At 56.6% G+C, this 22,431-nt stretch overlaps 1 protein-coding gene across 5 annotated transcripts in view; it reads left to right on the forward strand.

Annotated features, from left to right (window-relative positions):
* ANKS1A (ankyrin repeat and sterile alpha motif domain containing 1A) overlaps positions 1-17,642 on the forward strand; it is a 188,147-nt gene extending 170,505 nt beyond the window's left edge. For 2 of the 5 annotated variants that reach the window (XM_069488647.1, XM_069488648.1), the window contains 11 exons: positions 3,849-3,947; positions 4,712-4,864; positions 5,022-5,129; positions 6,412-6,576; positions 7,946-8,071; positions 8,423-8,494; positions 8,676-8,762; positions 9,418-9,555; positions 12,213-12,383; positions 12,683-12,781; positions 13,297-17,642. In XM_069488647.1, the coding sequence (XP_069344748.1) occupies positions 3,849-3,947; positions 4,712-4,864; positions 5,022-5,129; positions 6,412-6,576; positions 7,946-8,071; positions 8,423-8,494; positions 8,676-8,762; positions 9,418-9,555; positions 12,213-12,383; positions 12,683-12,781; positions 13,297-13,416 (1,338 nt within the window). In that variant the 3' untranslated portion in view covers positions 13,417-17,642. Of the gene's footprint in view, positions 1-3,848; positions 3,948-4,711; positions 4,865-5,021; positions 5,130-6,411; positions 6,577-7,945; positions 8,072-8,422; positions 8,495-8,675; positions 8,763-9,414; positions 9,556-12,212; positions 12,384-12,682; positions 12,782-13,296 lie in introns of all 5 variants that reach the window. The other 3 variants (XM_069488650.1, XM_069488652.1, XM_069488649.1) reach the window with 2 other exon arrangements.
* Positions 17,643-22,431: the final 4,789 nt, after the last annotated feature.

Consider the following 22,431-nt stretch of genomic DNA (forward strand, 5'->3'; position numbering starts at 1 on the left):
TTTTTAAAGCTAAGAAAATCTCTATTAACTGAAATGCTTAGACCAATGGACTGTTTTACTTTATGAGCTTTCTAATTATTAACTCACTAAGAACTCAGAACAGGGCCTTGCATATATAGTGAGCTCTCAGTAAAGTTAGTGTGGTAGAAGGTAAAGTAGAAACCCCTTCTTGTGAAGGGGTTTCTGAAAGGCCATGGGCCATATCTCCCTCAGTAAAGAGGGTGTGGTTTTCTTACCCTTTGAGGGTCCGTAGCACTAGTCGCCACACAGACCAATCCCACAGAACGAGCTATGGCCAGTTCAGGAATTGGGAGGACCCTGGACTGCACCTGGGACATGCTCTGGCAACTGTTTGCTTTTATTTTTTGTTTCCATTCCCCTCTCTTTGCTCAAAGCTGCGTACGGCCCCCACTCCTATTCTCTGGCGTCTGGCTAACGAAGGGCCTGTCTCCAGTTGGATCTGGTTTTCCTGGTTGTCAGCCTTCAGCCTGGCATTCGTGTTACCCTAAAAGCTGGGGGGGGGTTATGAGTGAATGTTGGGGTTCCAATAGGAGTTCCAGAAATGACTGGGGTGCTGTTCTCGGACGTTCAGTCCCTCTTGGAGGTTCGAGCTTGGTTCAGATCAGTCCTCTCACTCAGGTGTCCTCATCAGGTAGAGCGCCTGGCAGGTGGCTGCCTCCCCTGCCTCCCCCATGAGCAGACACTACATTTGTCCCAGGGTGACTGCAGGAACTGTGTGGTGACCTCTGGGTTTGGGGTTGACTCAGGAGCTGGCCTCAGACCTGGAGTGGTGCCCAGGTCTCCCTCGTGCCCAGCGAGGGGTGTGCCTGCAGCCTGGCTTTGGGGCTCTGTGGAGCTTATGGCTGGCAGTGTCCTCTGTGGGACGGTTCATGTCACTGTGCACAGGCTCTGGGGAGGCCCCTGAGGCCAGCAGTCACTGCAGTTCTGCTACAGAGGGGGCCGCCAGGTAATGGTTTGCATGGGCTGGCCTGAGTTCCTTAGCTTTCCCACGTGTAAAGTAATACCCACCTCAATAGAAAAGGCCCAGAAAGCGGCCCGGACACACACAGGAATTTCAGACACCTCAGAGGTGATTCCAGATTGGTGGGGAAAAGGCAGCTCGTTCAAGAAATGGACAGCTCGCTGCCTGGAAAAAAATAGGCTGGATCCTGACTCTTAAACTTTACTTCAAAATCAATTCCAGGTGGATTAAAGATATAATTGTAAAAAAGGAAACTAAAATTACAGGAAATGGCCGGGCGCGGTGGCTCACGCCTGTAATCCTAGCACTCTGGGAGGCCGAGGCGGGTGGATCGCTCGAGGTCAGGAGTTCGAGACCAGCCTGAGCAAGAGTGAGACCCCGTCTCTACTAAAAATAGAAAGACATTATATGGACAACTAAAATATATATATACAAAAAATTAGCCGGGCATGGTGGCGCATGCCTGTAGTCCCAGCTACTCGGGAGGCTGAGGCAGTAGGATCGCTTAAGCCCAGGAGTTTGAGGTTGCTGTGAGCTAGACTGACGCCACAGCACTCACTCTAGCCCGGGCAACAGAGTGAGACTCTGTCTCAAAAAAAAAAAAAAGTAAAAAATTAAAATTACAGGAAAAAATGTAGAAGAATTTTAGAAACAATCTTGGAGAGGGAAAATCTCTCCAAGCCTGACAAAACTGCAAAGCTCTATAAGAAAAACTGGGCACGTTCAGGTATAAAAATTAAATTGCTACATGAATAAAGATAACATAAAAAGTCAAAAGATAAAGGACAAACTGGAAAAGCAAATATCCGATCCATGCTACAGATAAAAAGTTAGTTTTCTTGCTATGGAAAGAACTTCTACAGATCCATACAGAAAAGACCAGCAACTCTGCAGAAAAGCACGCGAGGAGCGTGAGCAGGTTGTTCCTGCCAAAGGCGCTCGGCTGCCCCGAGTGCGGCAGCAGGAACGTGCCAGCAGCCTGGGGGCTAAAGCCGGCTCCTCAGGTACTTCAGTGTGTGACCTTGGCAGGGGACCGACGCTCGCAGGGCCTCAGGTTCCTCAGCTGTATGGTGGGGATGACAGCAGTCCCCATTGCCAAATGGCATGGCACGTGTCCGGCGCGTGGGGTGGAGAGGTGCCGCGTAGATGCTTGATGATGGAGTGTGAAGACGCCCAGCCTCACCTCTGGGCGAGACGACTTGACTCTGATGAGAAATACGCAGCCTGCGGCTGGGGTTACAGCTGGCTCACGCCCGAGCAACGTAGGGAGACCCCATCTTTACAAAAAATGGGAAAATCAGCCAGCTGTGGTGGCACACACGTGTAGCCTACTCGGGAGGCTGAGGCAGGAGGATGGCTTGAGCCCAGGAGTTTGAGGCCACAGTGAGCTATGATGATGCCACTGCGCTCTACCCTGGGCAATAGTGAGACTCTGTCTCAAAAAAAAAAGAAGAAAAAACCTGCAGGTTGAAACTGCGGTCATAGACTGTTTCTCCGCAGTGTTGGCGACAGTGTGGGGATCTAGCGCTGGCACTGAGGGCAGCAGAAATACCTGTCAGAACTTTGAATTCCTACACCCTTTGAGGAAGCGGCCTAGAAATGACGCACATTCAGGGCCGGGTGTTCCCGCAGCACCGTTTGCAACAGCAGAGCCGGCGCCCGGTGCTGGGGGCTGGTCAGATAAGCTATGCTATACCCCTAACCCGGGTGATCATGCAGCCTCATATGCTGGTGTGGCACAGCCTCCTGCATACGTCGAGTGGTAAGAACAAGGTGTCCAGCAGCGTGGGCTGGAGGCGCATTTGTGTGAAATGGGCTGTGCAGGCGTCCGTGTGCCCAGCTGGACTCCGGGGGCGTCCAGGAAGTGGCAGCAGTGGCCTCTGGGCGGGGCTCTGCGGCTGAAGGACGGGGCAAACCCGTGCGTTTTCTATCCTACGCCATACTGTGTGTTTCTAAGTTTACTCTGAAAATAGCTGTCTCGTTAGCAGCTTATTCCATTTTTTAAAAAAAGAAAAAAAATGGAAATACTTGTCTCATGGCTATGTGAGTAGTGAGAGCCCCCTCACAGGTGCCAGGAGGGGAGTGAGGAGTGGGCTGCCTGGGTTCGCAACCTTGGCTCCACGCTAGATATGTGACCTCAGGAAATTTCTGACCTCAGCGTGCCTCAGTTTCTTCATCTGTAAAACACGAATTAAAAGAGACCCTAATGCGCAGGGTTGTGAGCATGAAGCGAGAGAGTCCGTGGGAAAGCTCCGGCACGCAGTAAGCAAGCACTCGGCCAACGCCAGCCAGCTCCATCGTCCCCATGGAGCTCAGCGCTGTGCGGTGGGGACTCCGTGCACCTCCCCACCCTCAGCTGCTCTGGCAGGGCCAGTGGAGGGCGACAAGGACTGCCCAAATTGGGCTCCGCTCTAACCCACCTTCTCCCCAGGCCAGGGAAGCCTTTGGCCAACAGAATCTCCCCCTTGAGGCTTCTTTCCTCCTTGGGGTGAGGCTGGCTCTTTGGGGACCTGCCTCTGTCACCAGCTGCCTGCCAGAGGTGGTTGTGACAGCCTTGGAATGGGAAAATCACATCTGTGAGGAACCTTAGGAGTAATCCACCAACCGGTTCTTCATCTTGGGTGGTCGTGGAACCTGCTCCCCAGAAAGATGCACGTACACTCGGGTGGGCCGGGGTACACTCAGGTGGGCCGGGGCATGCGGCCGAGCCTGGGCATACAGTGCCCCAGCTCCCTGGGAGCCACCCGGGGGGAGTGGGCAGTCCGGGCAGATGTGTCTCCGCACCCTCTCGGCGCCGTGGCGAAGGGGAAGAATTTGGTGTGGGGGCCCTCAAAGGCCGACCTGATGTCCTCCCTTCTGCTCTCAGGGGTCTAACGTGATGGAAGAGCAGGACCTGCGGGAGATCGGCGTCAGCGACCCACAGCACCGGCGGAAGCTGCTGCAGGCCGCACGCTCCCTGCCCAAGGTGACCGCCGGCAGCCTCGGCCTGTGCCAGAGCCAGGGCCATTCCCCAGCACGGCCGGGACTGAGAACGGGGAGGGAGCTTGGCTCCGGCGCGTGCTGATCATGGCAGGGGTCTGCCCCTCATCCTAGGAGCCCCTGTTTGCTTCCTGGCTGACCCCTAAGGCCTCTGGAGGGTCAGCAGGGCACTTGGGCCATGAGCACCTTGCAGGGCTCACGAGGGCGGTTCCTGGGGTCTGCCTGGCTCTGGAGCCTGGTGCTCATGGCAGGGGGGTGGGAGGTCTCTCCTCGCTCACTCAAGCCCGCTCGTACTGCCCTCTGGCAGCAGGCCCTCCAGGCGGGACGGCAGTCTTCCCTGGGGAGCCAGGAGCTGGTAGGCTGAGCCTCTCCCCTCGACTGTGCTGGTGCTGAGCCCAGTGTCCCCTTGTCCCTTCACCTGCCCAGAGCCTGGGAAGCACCTGGGCTCACAGGCACACACCATTTTCTTGTCCCTGCAGGCCCATGACCTGGTCAGAGCACAGGGTGGAGGCCTTCCGCAGACCCTGCTCCCCACCTGGCCTTACTGCGAGGGCCATTGTCCCCAGACCAGGGCTGCTCCGGCAGCTCCCACCTCCCACCTCCCAGACGGGGCTGAGCCAGAGCACTGACAGAGAGGGTGTGTGAAGGGAGGGACTGGAAGGTGCCAAGGACCCCAGGCCTGCAGGGCTCCTGGGGTCCTCATCCTGGGGGTGCCAAGATATCAGTCCCACCTCCCTCCTTGCCCCACAGGTGAAGGCTCTGGGCTATGACGGGAACAGCCCGCCTTCCGTGCCCTCCTGGCTGGACTCGCTGGGGCTGCAGGACTATGTGCATTCCTTCCTGGCCAGCGGCTACAGCTCCATCGACACTGTGAAGAACCTCTGGGAGCTGGAGCTCGTCAACGTGAGTCCAGCCTCTGCTCGGGCCCGGCCCGGCCCCTCCTGCAGTGGGAGCTTCCCTCAGTCACAGCTGGCCCATCAGGGAGGTCCAGGGGCTCAAGGGGGCTGTGGGCCCATCGGCCACCTGACTTCTCCCCTCTCCCCTCTTCTTCCCTGTGCAGGTCCTCAAGGTCCACCTGCTTGGCCATCGCAAGCGCATCATCGCCTCCCTGGCAGACAGGCCGTACGAGGAGCCGCCCCAGAAGCCCCCGAGGTTTTCCCAGCTCAGAGTGAGTTGGGGAGTTGGGGAGGGGCGAAATGTTTGTTCTTTGTATTTTTAGGAATTAAATAGAATTCGTGAGGAGCCTTCAGAGACAGCGTGACCTCTGTGGAATAGGGGAAAACAGCCCCTCCCCTCTCGCGTTGTTGGGGCCGAGTCGGGCCCTAGGCCCAGGTCAGGACGGCCGCACAGGCAGTTTCGTCTGTAAATTACATGCCACCGTTCACATTCAAAGAAGCTTGAGATGGATGCAGCTTAAGTAGAAAATAAAATGTGGGGAAAGTAGGAAAACATACACGGACCCCAGGCCTAGCTAGGGCTGTGTCTGGGTGTTAAACCCAGCTCTGTACCTGGGCCAGAGCTCGGGGGCAGGAGGGCCAGTAGTTTGAGGAGTCCCCACTTCGGGCAGCCGGCGTGAACCTGAGTCAACCCTTGGAACACATGGCGAGGACTCCCAGCCTCTCGGGCCCCTCCCCAAGTCTTCTGAATCAGAATTCCTGGGCTGGGGCAGCTGAGAGAGCCTGCATGTTAAAAACCTCACGGGTGCGGTGTTGCTCAAGCTGGGTGATCCCTGCCTGCAAAAATGGGTGAGAGCTCTCAGGTCAGGGAGAGCTGTCCCCCTCTACCCGGGATGGCAGCAAGAGCCGCCGCTCCCCGCAAGGCCTGGCGGTGCACCGGGCTCCTGCCAGCCTCGTGCCATTTAGTTCCCCAGCAGCCGCAGAAAGTGCGCACTGTTTTGTCCTTTTCCAGAGGGGAGCTAGGGCCCAGCCTTGCTCTGGGAACACATAGCTGACATTCAAGTGTGACAACCGAGGAGCCTGGTTAGTGTTCCTGTGAGACGGTGGCCTCAGGGCGCCGACTGGCAGGACTAAGCTCTTCCTCAGGAAAGCATTTGGATTTGGTCATGCACAGAGGCCTGCGACAGATTGTGACAGATGATTTTATCTCTGATAAACGTACAGGTGGCTCCCCTGCCCTATAACCATTCCCTTCTCCCTGTGGCTCTAGGCTGGGGCGGAGGGCACTAGTAGAGGGGACAGATACAGGGGGCAGCTGCCCCGCAGGATGGGTTCTCAGGGCTCCCTGGGCTCCAGGAGGGATCTGGCTGCTTCCACTGTCACTAGGCCGGGCCGGCTGCCTGCATTGCCACTGGGCTGACGCCTGCGTGCTGTTGGCTCCTCACTCCCTGCCACTTCTGTCTCGCTACGTGGCTGCCTGGGACCTGCTGACACCTATGGCCCAGGGACGGGGCCGCTGGGTTGTGGGTTCTACCTGGACTTCTCCCCCTACAGTGCCAAGACTTGCTCTCGCAGACGTCATCCCCCCTGAGCCAGAACGATTCCTGCACAGGGCGGTCAGCAGACCTGCTGCTGCCTCCTGGGGACACTGGCAGGAGGCGCCATGACAGCTTTCACGACCCTGCCGCACCCTCTCGAGCAGAGCGCTTCAGGATCCAGGTGGGCAGGAGGGACTGCGGCCGGGGTCCACCTGGCTCCTCTGGGCAGGACAGGGCCTCTCAGGGCCACCTGCTGCCCCTGTGCCCAAGCACAGTCGGGCTGGCATGGGGTCGGGAGGCAGACACCGGCCCGCTCCCCTGGTCCCCACCCAGCCCCCAGGCCTCCCGGGGCCTGGATGCACAGCTCACTTCAGCCGTGGGCTCCAGCGTTGTGGGTGGCCTGGACCACCCTCCCTCAGAAGTTCGGATCCACCGTCTCCTCTCCCACTGTAGCCTCCCCCGTCCAGCCCCGCGGGTCCCTGCTGGTCCCACAGCCCTCGGTGCTCTCCGGCCTCCTTACCCGGCTGGTTCCCCAGAACTGCCTTCTCTCCCGCCGCGTAGACCCACAGCCTTCTCTTCTGCCTGCCCAGCCCAACTGCAGCCCAGATCAGACCTGTCCTTCCTGTTCCACGTCCACAGCCCTGGGGTGGGCGCAGCTGAGCCCCCCACGCTCCGTGGCACCACCTCCAGCCCCTGCCCACGGCTGACTCCCTCGCTTTCCTGGCTCGCCTTCGCAGGGTGTCGCTTTCAGGGATCCCGGATTTACTCACGACCTGCCTGTCCTGCCTCCTGCCCTGCACAGACCCTGGCCTTGTCCCTTGTCCCCGTCTTGGCCTGTTGGACACGGGCTTGGCAGGTGTCCCTCATGCCCCTCAGGGTGAACTTCAGCTTCACTTCTGCTTGTTTCTCTAACTCACGCTTCTCATTTCTGGCCTCTGGGCACTCCCTTTACCTTTCCACAAGCACAACCGTGAATTTTAAAAGATTTTAAAAACACATTGTCCAGCAGTTCTAATTGCTGTGTACTGAGAGGCTCTTTGCACATTGCTGGGAACGGAAGTCCTCAGTGTTTCCCGAGTCTTTCCTCCTACCAGCCATGAGTACGGACCCCCAGCATCTCACCTGGACGGCAGAGCCCCCAGCTCCTGCCAGAAGGAGCTATTTAATAACGCACCCCGAGCCCGGGCACGACCCTGGCTCCCACTGTGAGGACACTCCAGGCCCTTGAGTGGAGAGGCCTCGGGGCCTGGCTCCTGCTGCTGTGTCCTTCGGGCCCCTCCCGCCACCTCTGAGCCTCACCCCAGACCCCACAGAGCCTTGCAGACGGAGCCTGCTCTGGGTGGGGCCCTGCTTCTCTGCTCCCCGGCGTCAGCAGCGCCTCCCCTCCACCGCAGTGCGTTTGAACTGCGTGTCTGCCCCTGCCCTCCCCACCCGCCCATGGAACTCGTTGAGGTCGCTGGCTTCTTCACCCCTGGGTGCGAGAACCAGACGGTGAGCCTGTGAGCTCCTCTGGCGCAAGCAAGCAATGACCAACTGCGGGTGTTCTGCAGGAAGAGCACCACGAGGCCAAGCTGACCCTTCGGCCCCCCAGCCTGGCCGCGCCCTATGCCCCCGTGCAGAGTTGGCAACACCAGCCAGAGAAGCTCATCTTTGAGTCCTGCGGTTATGAGGCCAATGTGAGTTGCTCCTGCCCTCCCAGCACAGCCAGCCTCCCTGCTCCCTGCCCTTCCCGCTGGGCCCCTGCAGCCCTGAATCCCAGCAGACTCGGACCCTCTGCAGTCCCAGGCCCAGGGCTCGGACGCTGTTCCCTACTCTTCAGCCATTCTCAGCAGCAAAGGGGACGGGGGCTGGGGGAGGCCTCTGGTGGGCTTAGCCAGAGAGGAAGATGAAGGGCCTCTCCAGCTGGGACAGAAGGGAGGATCACTGGGAGGGGTAACCACCTGATCATGAGACAGTCCCAAATTGGTTGGGTCACCCCTGCACGATAATGCAGGGCTCCTAAGCCCGACCCCTGCTCGCTCCCGCAGTATCTGGGCTCCATGCTGATCAAAGATCTGCGAGGGACAGAATCCACGCAAGACGCCTGTGCCAAGATGCGGGTATGTTGGCCCAGTCGGGTGGGCGGAGCGTGCTGTGGGGGGCTGGCTGGCACAGAAAGCAGCGCGGCTGCCCAGGCCCTGCCACACCACGTCCGAATGGGAGGGAGGCCGGGGCTGTGGAATCCCAGGAGGCCCAGCCCCGAGAAGGGGCATTCACAGGGCCACCCCTTCTTTCCTGCAGAAGTCGACTGAGCACATGAAGAAGATCCCCACCATCATCCTGTCCATCACATACAAAGGTGTCAAGTTCATTGATGCCTCCAATAAGGTGTGTTTCTCACAAGGACTGTTGATGGGAGAGGGACCCATCTCCCTTTCAGAGCCACGGGGCTCCAGGGCGAGCAACCCGGTGCCCTTTCTCCTTCCTTATCTCCCTAGAGGGTCCCTGGTCCCCTTTTATTACTTCCTGTTTCCACCACCTCGCCCAGGTGCTTATCGCTCATCTGCCTGCAAAACCTCATTGCTGGGTGCCAGCCACCAGCCCCCGGCCCTGCCGAGACAACGGCTGTTACCTTCCTCGGTGGGGGCCCCACTGGCCACCTTGGCTGTTCACAGGCCTTCCGTGGTGTGAGTCCCTCAGTGAGCAAAGGACTGCCCCCTTGCACCGCTGCCTGGGACCCACCTTCCTGAGCCCCTTCCCCTGCCCCACCCTGGGAGGAAGGTGGGAGGGGCTGGAGAGCACGCGGTTGGAGGTGAACATTTCACTGCCTTAGTTGCCATGTCAAGGGTGGAGACCCCAAAGCTAAATCAGGCAGGGTTAGACACTGCCGCCACCTCCACCAAACAGAAGTGAGAAGAGGCAGTGTGGGTTTGGCTAATGCCATAGGCTGAGACAAAGAAAGAACGTGACGGTGAAAGGGTAGGTGGTGCCAGAGACACGCCCGAGCACTCCGGGGATTCCAGAACACTCCTTTCCCCAGCAGAACGTCATCGCTGAGCACGAGATCCGGAACATTTCCTGTGCGGCCCAGGACCCGGAAGACCTCTGTACCTTTGCCTACATCACCAAGGACCTGCAGACCAGCCACCACTATTGCCACGTGTTCAGCACCGTGGATGTGGTGGGTGGGGTCCCGGGCGGGTGGGGCACAGACGCAGGGCGTCCCGGCCCCTGGCTGGCGCGTGGCAGTCGTGTGGCTTGTGAACGAAGCCTAGCAGCTCCCGGGCCAGCCCCTCACACGGCGATGAGACTGAAGAGGGGTGCAGGTGGCAGGTCGGTCCAGGGTGCTAGTGCCAGGGGGTTCGAGCTTTCATTTATTTATTTATAGAGATGGGGCCTCGCTATGTTGCCCAGGCTGACCTCAAACTCCTGGGCCCAGGCGATCCTCCTGCCTCAGCCTCCCAAGTAGCTGGGACTGCAGGTACAAGCCACCACGCCCGGCTTTCCAGCTGTTAGTTGAGTGTTTCTTAGGTAAGGCAAGGCCTCTGTCTCCCATGGCTTTCTGTTCGTCAACCCACTCCCCAAACCTTCAGCCCAGAGTTTCCCTGAAATGCCCTCTACGTCCCTCTTAGGGGCAGCAGTGCCTCCTTGGCAGGAGGTCTTTTTCCCTCAGATTTCTGCTGAAGCTAGCCCCTGGGTGCCGCCGGGCCGAGGCGAGTTCGTGCTCACTCAGCTGCCCACGGGGGTGGACGAGAGACGAAAGCCCCCACGGCAGGGATTCCGTCTGCCCTGCGATAAGGCCCAGCGGTGGCCCTAGGCCGTCTCCTCACCCCACAAGGAAGCCAGTGTGTCTAGGTCTCTGCTGCCCTCAGGGAAAATAGCTGTTTCCAGAATCTCTGTGGCTCTTGGAACACAGCTCTGGGCGTTCCCCGCACCCCCAACACCGTATACAGCCCAGCCTCCCGCTTGCTCGGGCCAGCGAGGCTCAGGAGCCTGGGCTGTGGCATCAGATATTCCTGGCTCTGCCACTTGCTAGCTGTGTGACCTTGAAATGTCACTGCTGCCTGTTTCCCCATCTGTACAAAGGGCAATACTGTGTGGTCGCCCTCGTGGGGCTGCACAGCCCTCAGAGCTGGTGGCAGTCATGTGCTCCACATAGTCCGCTCTGCTGTGACACATGTATGTGCCTGGTGACCACCTGCTAGCTAGAACCACATGGCGAAGGCCATAGGTTTATGGAGAAATGGGGTGAGGGACACAACACTCACGAACTTTGTCAGTGATACATTAAAAATAAAAGATAGGAACTTAATAAAAGCAATAGCACCATTTTATTCATAAAATGGTTAAGAAATAGCTAAATGCTCCAGTGAGCATGTCACGCTGTCTCAGAAAGCCCTGCACTCGGCCCCCAGAGCGCGCGCCTGGCCTCCCACAAGCCCACCCGCCACCAGCCTGTGTGTGAGGAAGGGACAAGGACCTGGAGGGGGAGAAAGGACAGAGAACAGGAGGAGCAACAGCAAGTGGGCCCACAGGAGGGACACATGCGTGGCCTGGTGGCATGGGAGGGTCACAGCTCTGTGCTGCTGGGAGCTGGGGCAGCTGTGGGGAGCTGGGGGAGCTGTGGGGAGCTGAGGCAGCTGTGGGGAGCTGTGGGAGCTGTGGGGAGCTGGGGGAGCTGTGGGGAGCTGGGGGAGCTGTGGGGCAGCTGTGGGGAGCTGTAGGAGCTGTGGGCAGCTGTGGGGAGCTGGGGGAGCTGTGGGAGCTGTGGGAGCTGTGGGAGCTGTGGGGAGCTGTGGGAGCTGTGGGGAGCTGTGGGAGCTGTGGGGAGCTGTGGGAGCTGTGGGAGCTGTGGGGAGCTGTAGGAGCTGTGGGAGCTGTGGGCAGCTGTGGGGAGCTGTGGGAGCTGTGGGGAGCTGTGGGGAGCTGTGGGAGCTGTGGGGAGCTGTGGGAGCTGTGGGGAGCTGGGGGAGCTGTGGGGCAGCTGTGGGGAGCTGTAGGAGCTGTGGGAGCTGTGGGGAGCTGGGGGAGCTGTGGGGCAGCTGTGGGGAGCTGGGGGAGCTGTGGGAGCTGGGGCAGCTGTGGGGAGCTGGGGCAGCTGTGGGGAGCTGTGGGGAGCTGTGGGGAGCTGTGGGGAGCTGGGGCAGCTGTGGGAGCTGTGGGAGCTGGGGCAGCTGTGGGGAGCTGGGGCAGCTGTGGGGAGCTGTGGGAGCTGGGGGAGCTGTGGGGAGCCGTGGGAGCTGTGGGGAGCCGTGGGCAGCTGTGGGAGCCGTGGGCATCTGTGGGAGCCGTGGGCATCTGTGGCAGCCGTGGGGAGCCGGGGGCAGCCGTGGGGAGCCGTGGGCAGCCATCGGGAGCTGTGTGGCAGGTGTCGGGAGGTGTTGGTAGGTGTGGGCAGCTGTGGGGAGCTGAGGCAGCCGTGGGCAGCTCTGGGGAGCTGTGTGGCAGCTGTGGGGAGCCGTGGGCAGCTGTGGGGAGGTGTTGGCAGGTGTGGGCAGCTGTGGGGAGCCGTGGGGAGAGCTGTGGGGAGCTGTGGAAAGGTGTGGGGAGGTGTGTGCCGTCAGGGGACTTGCCTCAGCTGGCAGCAGTTTCTGCATCTACCTAGTGTCTCTGTCAGACGAAATCGTGAGTAAGGAGACCAAATGTGTTTTGCTTGAATTGTTCCTCCCAGTACCAATTGTGTTGGAACAGATTTGTGTTTTCAAAACAAGTGTTCTCTTGTTTCCTGTCCGGATGTCATCTGTGCCAGTGCTCAGGGTGGGGTGTGAGGACAGGAGAGAGGGGATGAAGCTGTTCCTACGCCTCACAGGCTCACGCGTGCTGCTCTGTTCCTCCCAGAATCTGACGTACGAGATCATCCTGACGCTGGGACAGGCATTTGAGGTGGCCTATCAGTTGGCCCTGCAGGCCCAGAAGTCCAGGCCGATGGGGGCGTCTGCAGTTGAGATGATTGAAACAAAATCTTCCAAACCGGTGCCTAAGCCTCGGGTCGGCATGAGGAAATCCGCAGTACGTGGCCCCAGTCGCCAAGATTGCCCACCTCCCCGGCCCTGGGATTGGACGGCTTGGGGTGGAAGCCTCCAAGACGAGGAGGGTCCCCCCCTCTTTCAGGCAGCCGGCCCCTCGGGGGCAAAACTCCTAACTAGCTCCCCCACGCGGCCCGGGCCCTCCCCTGGACGGGCGGCCACCCCTCTGCCACCAGAGCCACTGTCCCCACCCTTGTCGAGGGGCTGCAGAGAGCCGGCCGCAGGCAGCCCCCAGTAACCGTGTCGTCCCCGTGTCTGTGTCTGCTTTGCTTCGCACCCCAGGTGCCGCTGCCCCCTGATAGTCGCTGTTGTTACTGTCACACCTGCACCACCCACCGTCCGTCCTACCTACCGCTGCCGTCTGTTAGTCCTGGAGTCAAGGTCCTTACGCCTCCTGCTGTCTTGTGTGTCAGTCTCCCTGAAGTGACCGTGAGCGTTCTTAGGCTCTGGTGGCCTCTGCCTCTGCCTGCGTGACATTCTTTTCTCCTCTCCTGAGATGCCCTCTGCCCTTCCCGTGTGTGCTTTAGCCCTCTCTGTTCTTCTGTCGTGTGTCCTCTCTCCAGAGGTGTGGGGTGACTGCTGTCTTGCCTCAGGGCGAGCTCCCTGGCCCCACCAGAGGGAACCAAGGCTTGGAGTGTCTAAGCCTCAAAACCCCTTCCCGCCCACCCTGGCCAGTTTGGGGCTCAGAGCAGGGGGCTCAGGAAGGGCAAGTTTCCCTTAACTGAGCAGCCCCAAGAAATCCCTGGGTGGCCTCCCAAGAAGCTCCAGGGAGGGTGACAGTCCCCACCCCTCAGGGTGGGCTCCGGCGCTGCCTGGGGTGGAGGGGCGTGCTGGGCCCTGCTCGCCTCCTGCCCTGGTGCACAGCCCCCCTGACTCTCACTGTTCCCTGTTGGCAGCTGGAACCACCCGATACGGACCAAGATGCCCAGTCCCACGCCAGTGTCTCCTGGGTTGTGGACCCAAAACCAGACTCTAAGCGGAGCCTCAGCACCAAGTATGAGACCACTATCTTCTAAAACAACCCACTCCCTGTCTCCACTAGTCTCACTGTGCCTTTGCCACCCAGTCCTTCTGCTGTCCTCAGCTCTCTTCTTCCAGCTGCTGGCGCCAGGGCCCCACCTCCGCGGGGACCCGCTCTGCTCCTGGCAGCAGCTCTAGACGCTGCACTCGTAGCTCTCGTACCTAACGCCACTGAACACTGTGAATTCTCCCCCTTGGGCTGAGGACAGCTTGGGGGGGTGAGTTGCCTTTGAGGTGGGCACCAAGAGGGCTGGGGGCCCAGTGGCATCCAGGAAGCCCCTGCGGCAGGCACTGAATCCTGAGGGTAGGGAAGTCTTCGAGCAGAGTCCAGACGGCACCACTGATAACTCCCGAGTGGGCCGGGCCCTGCGGTCCCTTCTCCTGTCTGCTGTACTCGGCCACGGCTGGGTGCCGCCGCCAAGAGCTGTCTGTTTCACCTTTGCTGACACAACCAACCACTGTGACCACCCAGTGCCAGACCCCCCAGCGCTATGCCCATAGCTGGCCTGCAGCCCCGCCCCGCCCTCCTCTGCTGCTCTCCGGTGCTGGCCTCACTCTTGTGGTCAGGCCTTGTGAGACCCTGAGCTCAGTGACGTGGCTTGACCAGGGACAGACTGCTTTCTGTGAGGGCCCGAGGCCCGCGCCAGGCCCTTGGGCACATGCCGACACCAAAGTGTGGGGCTCTGAGCGTCTGGACACCCACAGGCTGGCTCCACTCGGCGGCTCTCTCAGTCCCGATGGGCCTTGCATTCCAGGGAATGGGGTGGCATACATGTGGCTGGTCCCCCGTGTCTTCGCCGTTGAGTCACAAAGTCTGGAAGCCCCGGGCCTGGCTCTGGAGTCTGGCTTGCCGAGGAGGAAGGCCTGTGCCCTGTGCGCACAATGCACCTTCTTCCCTCAGAACAGCTGCCTGAGGACGGGGACCTGCGCCAGGCAACTTCCACTGTTCTCCAGGAGCTGACCCTTCTCCGCAGAGTGGGATCGGAGATAGTGGCCCTTCCCTGCCCAGCCTGCCGCAGCCTCCCGCCTGCTCTGAGAGGGGCCATGCCGCCTGTCCCCCGCCCGCAGCTCAGCAGCTGGGAGGGTGGAGTTGAGGCTCTGGAGAAGCCCCGCATTCTCTCTGCGGGCAGATCAGTTTAGACGCAGGAGACAGGAAGGAGGCACTTCCGGTAGGAAGCAGTGCACGTGTAGCATAGTCCAGAGGAAAAGCCAGAAGTTATGGCAGTTATTTTGGAGCTGAAACCCAAGTTGATAAACCAGGGCGGGGCCTGCCTGCCTGTCCTTGTGCCTTCCTGCGCAGACTCGCTGGGCCAGAGGCAGCAGTGGGCAGTGGGCTGCGGGTGCTCAGAGCAGGTTGTGGGTACTCGAGGGAGGCTGTGAGCACCTTCTGTCCTGCTCTGTGTTTCCTTTCAGTTTCCTGCACTTTCTGCAGGCCCTTCGGTTAACCCTTTCCTCCCCCGTTGTTTGCTTCTGCCAAGCTGAGCCACTGAGGAACCACACTGTGCTGCGGAAACATAGCCGCGGGGAGCACAGGCTCCTCCCACCGCCACCGCCGCCTCACCTGCAGCTGAGAAGACCCAGGCCCCACCGCCGGGTAGGACCTCCTTTCAGCTGCGCGGCCTGGGCCTGCCACCGCCAGGTCTTGCAGGTGAGCCCTGCCCTGGCTGCAGAGAAGCACTCCAGGCCTCTGGCAGAGGAGACTGGAACTCCGAAGGGTCGAGAAGTGACTTATTCAGAACATGTTTTTTTTTTTAACAGAAAAAAATCTTTTTATAAAATGAACTTTTAACACTTGGCTCAAACCTCTAGGTTAAACTGCCAGTCTTTAGACAAGTGGCCGTAGGGTCAGAGGACAGGGGAACTGAAATGGTCAAAAGGCCAGTGTGTGCAGCCCCCTGTCCTCAGGATGGGACCTTGGCCCTGCAGGGCTGAAGAGCAGGCAGTGGCCTGTGGGTGAGTTGAAAGGAGCAGGCTCGGGGGCAAAATCAAGTAGGCTGGTGACAGTCTGCTTTCCAAATTCAGCCAAGCTAGTTGCCGTTCTTCACGAACTGCCCAACTTCTTGTCCCTGTGCAGAGCTGGACAAGCTCCTCAGTTAGGAACGCAGCCTTAGAGGCACCTGGGCAAAAGCAAAGGCTTCCAGTCCGTTCCTGGGCTTCCGGATGTGAAGGTCCAGTGGCCAAATGGAGACGAGGTGCAGTTTCTGGTGCCGTCTCTCGCCTGTTGGTGGTGAGCGCACCGCCCTGGGCGGGCTGGCCCGCAGGCTCTCTGGTGACACACTGCCTGAGGTGCGCCACAGAGAACAAGCAGCTTTGTTTTGGGCATTAATGGGTAGGTCAGCTGAGATTGCTACTTGCCAGTTTGTGATTTGTCTAATCAGGTCTGTGTGACTAGGGCTCGTTTTGATTCTCTGAATTATTGGTTTGATTGTTATATTCTCAGCTGCTAGGCTCATCTCTGGGTAGGTGTGGAAAAGGTGACAGTCCATTGATTCTACTCCAGTGTGGCCTTCAGGGAGGCTAGTGTCCTAGTGCACCACTGCTTGAAGCTTCCTGCTGGCTTGCTTTGCTTTTAAAAGTAACGGGTTGTGTTCTTCCTCCTGGACCATAACAGAAAGGACGGAGCTACTTCCTGTGGTGTTGCGAGGCAAAGCCAGTCAGCTGCGCGCCTAGTACCTCCCAGGGTAGGGAGCGGAGGGGAGCGCCTCCTCCCACGGGTACTTCAGCAGGCCCCCTGCCTCCCTGGCACGGTTCATTCTGGTCTCAGGGTGAATATTCCAGCCTCAGCAGCGCTGCTCTTTCCCAGCAAAGGTTATGAGTTTAAATCCTTTGTTGCTGTGTGTGCAGAGAGAGTACTCTTGGGCCCATTCACAGCCCGTGGTCGGGCTGGGCCTGCGGGCGGTCTGTCTGCTGGTCTGTCTGCTGAGCGTCCAGCGCAGCAGGGCCTGGGACGCAGCGGCCCCCTGCGGTGGAGGCAGGCTGTGCTCTGCTTCTTGGTACTGAACTAGGACCTGGACCCCTTCAAGTTTTATTTCATTTCCTGCTTCTTTCGGGGCCTGTGAGGATTCCCATGAGCTAACACTGTACAGTATTCAGCCCCTGCTTTCTTCCAGAAGCTGACCAGGAAAGCTAAAGATCTAGAGTAGATTGTGCTGCTTCTGCGGCCGCACCTGTGCCGGTGCCTTCCTCCTAAGGAGGCCAAGCCACATCGAACCGGCCTCTGCTGGTGGACGGTAGGTCCAAACACAAAGCTGTACAGACACTACGATGAGTTGCTCAAGCTGTCTTTTGTTTTTAGATCATACATAGGTGTTTCTTCCCCTTGAAGCTGCTATATCTTCTTTATTTATTCAGGGTGTTTTCATTTTGGCAAGCCTTGGCTAGTCTGCTCTGGCTCTGAGTTTTGTTTTAAGATTGGTTTATTTCTGAATATTCAAGGAAGGAAAGTGACTGGATCTTTCTTTTCTACTCCTCCTCTGGGGCAGGTACTTTCCCTTCCCTAGAAAGGTTATTGTAACTTTAAGGACAGGCTTCAAGCGGAAAAGCCCCTAATTTTGCACTTACTCTAAGTGCAGGTCATGCAATGTGGCAAGCCCTGTTGCTGCGTGTCTGAACTGTGAAGGAGCCCGTTTCGGTGGGAAACTTAAAATGGGTTCGTGCCCATCCCTGGCCGCAGGCTCCTTGCTGTCCTCTCCTCTTCTGCTCGCCAGCTGCTCTGTGCGGTGGGACTGTCCTGACAGGCTCTGCATTTGCGATGCTCCGCACCCCTCTGCGGCCGCCAGCCTTACCTACCGGGGGCAGCTCCTTGGGAAGCCTTGGGTTTGAGCAGGCAGCAAGCACAGCTGCAGTTGTCGTCGAGACATTAGAAAACCAGTCTGAACTTGGTCTGCTTTGAGATGCCCAGGCCTGTAGAACGCAGCTCACAAAAGTGTTGTTGCTAATGGTGTGGCAACGGGACCGAATTGTAATAAAAATGTTATTTAATCTTTGTCTCTGTATTTTGATACTTGAATGAATTCCCCTTTTGTTTTACTGTACATATAATTGTTAATCTGTCTGATTTTGTCTGAATTATAAACATCTTAAGGTACCAAACATAACCAATCTGTGCAACAACATAGACTGACCTCACTACACAGAGAGTGTAAATATTCCTGGGCTTCCAGCTTTGGTTTTGTTATTTTCATAACTGTACAACTTAGAACAGCCCGAATTAATAAATGAGAAGCGACATAAAACCAGCCTTGTTTGTTGGAGTCTGTGCATTGGAAAGCGTTGACTGCTTTCTGGCAGAAGCGTGGGCACAGGCCAGTTCTGGGTTGGTAATGAGTGTGTGCTCTGTTCGGCCGCGATGGCAGTCTGGGAATTCTGCTCCCTCTTGCCCCCGCAGCAGTTACAGCTCCCCCTGTCCCGGTGCAGGGGCCCGGCCATTCACCTTCCTCTCTTTGGGGACATCTTGTGAATACCAAGCAAGAGCCACGTTCGAGTTGTTGCTACGTGTGCATGTCTGCATCGTGGTCTGGCTGTGTCAGTCCACAGACGTGTATTGGACATCTGTGTGCCAGGCAGCACGGGGGCGTCTAAAGCTGAGAGAGAAAATTGTCTCCTTTCAGGAGCTTAGTGTGATTGTGGAGCTTAAGTTCTGCACATAAACAACTAGCCACCAGCCTGAAGCCGCACGGAAGCCACGCCGTGGTAGGGGTGAAGGGGGCAAGGGGTTCCCCCAGGACCGGGTGGCGGGGAAAGGAGGGAGGGTGGGACTGAGCTGGGATTTAAAGGGGAGAGTTTGGAAAGGCACAGGTAACAGTAGCGCCTTCATCGGCGGAGCACCTGTGTTCCCAACTCGGCTAGAAGCTTTAGCAGCAGCGTCTCCTTAGCCCCACACCTCGCTGGGCAGGTGTTATCACCGCTATTCATAGAGAAGGGCCCGGGGCCAGCAGGAGGGACCTTGGGGCCCATCTGGTCCAGTGGCTGCAGCAGCCAGAGCCACTGCTCCCAGGGCTGCTTCAACCCCACCTGCCCGGCAGTGAACACTCCTATTCATGAGTTTCTGTGAAATCTTCCACTTTTTAAAAGGGCTTTAAAAAAGAAGATCACTGATCTAGTCCAATACTCAGTTTATTGGTGAGGAAAACAAGGCCCAGACAAGGAAAATGATTTTCTCTTGGCCAGCGAGCTAAAACCCAGCTTGTTACTCCCAGTTAGGGCTTCTTAGGCCACACTACATTCAAACCGGGAAAGCAGACTGAAGCCCGGTCGTGGAGGGCCTCACATTCCGGACGACGGGGTCCGTCATCCTCACACCCCGTTGCCCCCCTGGCTAGGGCGTGCTTTCCTAGGCAGAAGAAACGTGGTGGCCAGAAGAGAAAGGTCTGGTTATAACCAGTGTCACTGCTCTACTAGAACAGGGTACCAGGATACAGTGCCACTGTCATAATCCCTTTTGGCGCCACCTGACACGTGAACGTCTTACTCTGCTCAGCCCCAAGAATGCAGTGCTGATGGTGCCCTGGGGGGCGACGGGGGGGAGCCACAGACCAGTGCGCACTGGGCGCCCGGGCTTGCTGTTCTGAGCCACAGGCAGCGCTCTGCCAGGCCACGTGGGAACCAGAGCTACAGGGAAGGGAGAATGGAAAGACGGAGGAGGAGGGGATGGGACGCGCTCGGCAGCCCTGCGTCCGTCCACATGGCTCTACCCCGAACCATTCTCCATCTCCCTCCAACTCTCTAGACAGTGGGGGTACACGCTGGTGGCCTCAGGACCTGGAGGCAGGGAGCACTGATCTTAGAGTGGAGGGTGAGGTACACCTCCCTGCCCTCTTCCACTTGCTCCTCTCTCTTCCCCTTCGGGGGCTTGTTTCTGTCACACTCCCCTGCGTCTTTTCAGCCCCACCCCCACCCCCGCTGCCTTCACAGTGCTCTGGTCCAGGCTCCCAGGGAGCTGGGCCATCACCATTGCAGGCTGACATAGATCACCCTCCGCAGTGACCAGGCTGCTGAGGAGGAAGAACTTTGCAAACGGGAGCACTTTCCAAGGCAGCACAAAACGCCCTCCAGTTAGCCATGGCCACCCCTGGCTTCCTAAACCTGGAGGGTATCCAGGTCCCACCCAAGTCCCACAGACAGGGACAGGCAGACATACAGTATGACATGTAGTTCAAACTGTGGCTCACACGGCACCAGTTATCAACAGCAAAGGAAAGCAGAGATTTGAACCATTCCTTGCTCTACACAGCCTCTAGGACCCTGAAACTTCTTTTTTCAGGATTCAGCTGTTAGGAACACTATTATAAACAAGCATTTACCAAATAAAAAGAATTTCCCAATACCATGAAATATTTATTACCCACTAAATGGAGCTGGGACAACTGGGTAGCCAAGGGGTGAGGGGGTGCAGGGAGATTCCTATTCCTACTTATGCCAAAATAAAGTGCATATGGCTCACATATTTAAATGTAAAACAGAAACCTCAAGGCTACTCAAAACTAGAAGGGGAGACATTTTTTCTCATAAGCATGGTATGAGAAAGGTCTTTCAAAACGTGTTATAAAACTCTGAATCTTTTTTTTTTTTTTTTTTTTTTTTTTGAGACAGTTTCACTCTGTCACCCAGGCTAGAGTGCAGTGGCATCATCATAGCTCACAGCAACCTCAAACTCCTGGGCTCAAGCGATCCTCCTGCCTCAGCCTCCCGAGTAGCTGGGACTACAGGCATGCGCCACCACACCCAGTTAATTTTTTCTGTTTTTTGTAGAAAAGGGGTCTCGCTTTGGCTCAGGCTGATCTCAAACTCCTGGCCTCAAGCCATCCTCCTGCCTCGGCTTGCCAAAGTGCTAGGATTACAGGCGTGAGCCACCGTGCCTGGCCTGAATACACTTCTTTTAAAAAAGATATGTATGACAAACCAAACATTTCTGCATAGCAAAATGCACCATTATGAAAAGGAAACAATCAAGAAATAACAAGGACATGTAACAAGGACAACTTAATAATAGCTGTCAAAAGTAAACTGGCAAGTAGATGTATTTTTCCCACTAAGTACAGTTAAAGCCCCTAGTGGAACCACCGATGGGCACAGACAGAAGCCCAAACAAAAACCTACTTTCCCAAGTCAAAGGATCAGGAAAGGAACAGCCTAGCAAGACGGAAACTTCTGGACAATAACTGCTCTACTCTAGCCAAACAGCACAGAAAACACTGTGGCCCACCCACGCCAGCAGAGGCCAGTTTGGAACCTAGACATTTTCCCTTCCCAGGCTGCAGTGAGGTGCCAGCACTTGCCACTGAGATGGTGTCAGGGGCGGCCTAACGGAGAGTCGGATGTTCGCCATCATCCAGTGGTGATGAGGCTGCTCCCAGCTGGGAGCCAGTGGGACTCACAGGGGCGCGGACACTCCCCCCACCCAGGCAACCCAGCAGCAATAAGCAGCCTCCCACTTCAGGTGTCAGCGGAGGCCAGGTGAGGAAGCTGGACTTTGACCCCCATCTGGTAATAATGAGGTGATGTTTCCGCCTCCCTTGCTGAGTAGGGTCAAAATCAGCTAAAATAGAAGGTATAAATAAGATCGAGTCTCAGAACATAAAACGAAAATGTCCAAGTTTCAATAGAAAATCACTCATCATACCAAGAACCAGAAAAATCTCAACCTAAAATTTAAAAGGCAATCAACAGACATCAACACCAAGGTGACAAAGGTGTTAGAATTATCTGACAAAAATTTTAAGGCAGCCATGATAAAAGTGTTTCAACAAGCAATTATGAACATACTTGAAGCACATGAAAAAACTGAAAGTCTGAGCATAGAAAAGATATTAAGAATCTAATGGAAATTTTAGAACTGAAAAATACGATAACCAACACAAAAAGCTCAGTAGATGGGCTCGAGTAGAGCGGAAGAGAAAAAGAAAATGTACAAACTGGAAAATAGAATAGAAATTGCCCAGTCTGAAAAACAGGAAATAGACTGAAAAGAATGAACAGAGTGTCAGGGACCTCTGGGACTGTAACACAAGATCTAGCATTTGTGTCAACAAAGTCCCAGGAGAGAGGGAAAAGAGTGGGGCTAATAAAGCACTCAAAGAAATAATGCCGGAAAACTCACAAAATTTAGCATCAAACAAACCTAAAGATTCAACAAGCTGAGCAAACCCCAAACCAGATGAACCCTGTGAAATTTATCAGATTTAAAATAGAGTCACTTGTGTTTTAAAGAAGAAGAAAAAAAAAAAACAACAACACATGACAAATAGAGCCAGGGAAGGCTATGAAGAGAGGGTTCTCATGCATAAATGCCTGATAATAAAAACTATTACAAAAGACTGCAGAACCACAACCTTGCATAAAGGCCATTGCAACCTTACATAAAAAAAATACTTCTGCGAGGACATCTGTTCAGCAACTGACTGTCCAACCCCAGACTGGCACCACCCTTGTTACTGAGCCTTGTAGCCAAGGGTGATTATTTCAAAACAATTACGTAATCCTCATTTTTCCTTTAAAAACTTTTGTCTCCCATTACCTCCTTGAATACACATAGTTTACTATGGCACACATATTCCCACCCCAATGCCCTATCCCTGAATATGTACCATCTTCTGTTAGAGAGCCGCTGTTGTTTAGGCTGACATAAGTGGTGTCAGAAGTGGGACTGAGGCGAGCTCACTTTGGAAGACTCGGTGGCCCCTGGAGTCCAGTGCAGGGCTGAGTGAGCCCTTCGTGCTCTCCGTGTCTGTGAGTCACAGTCGCCGCCCTGGTGAATCCGCTCTAGGATTCTCAGACTCCCTTCCTTCATTGAGTTGTGTTTTACTTTATTTGAGATTTGTTTCAGTTATAAGTCTGCCTTTAAAAAAGGACCTTAAATCACTCCTGGATGGTAAAAGACTTTTGTCTTTGCTGGCAAGAGGTATCTGATATAAGGACAAATGTCCTGGTTTCTACAGAATTTACATTGTGTCTCTGAAGCATGTCTTTTCTGGTGAATTTACTTTGGGTTCTTTCTGTATACCTAATTTGAT

Source organism: Eulemur rufifrons, chromosome 15 (genome assembly GCF_041146395.1).
Source record: "Eulemur rufifrons isolate Redbay chromosome 15, OSU_ERuf_1, whole genome shotgun sequence".
Taxonomy (NCBI): domain Eukaryota; kingdom Metazoa; phylum Chordata; class Mammalia; order Primates; family Lemuridae; genus Eulemur; species Eulemur rufifrons.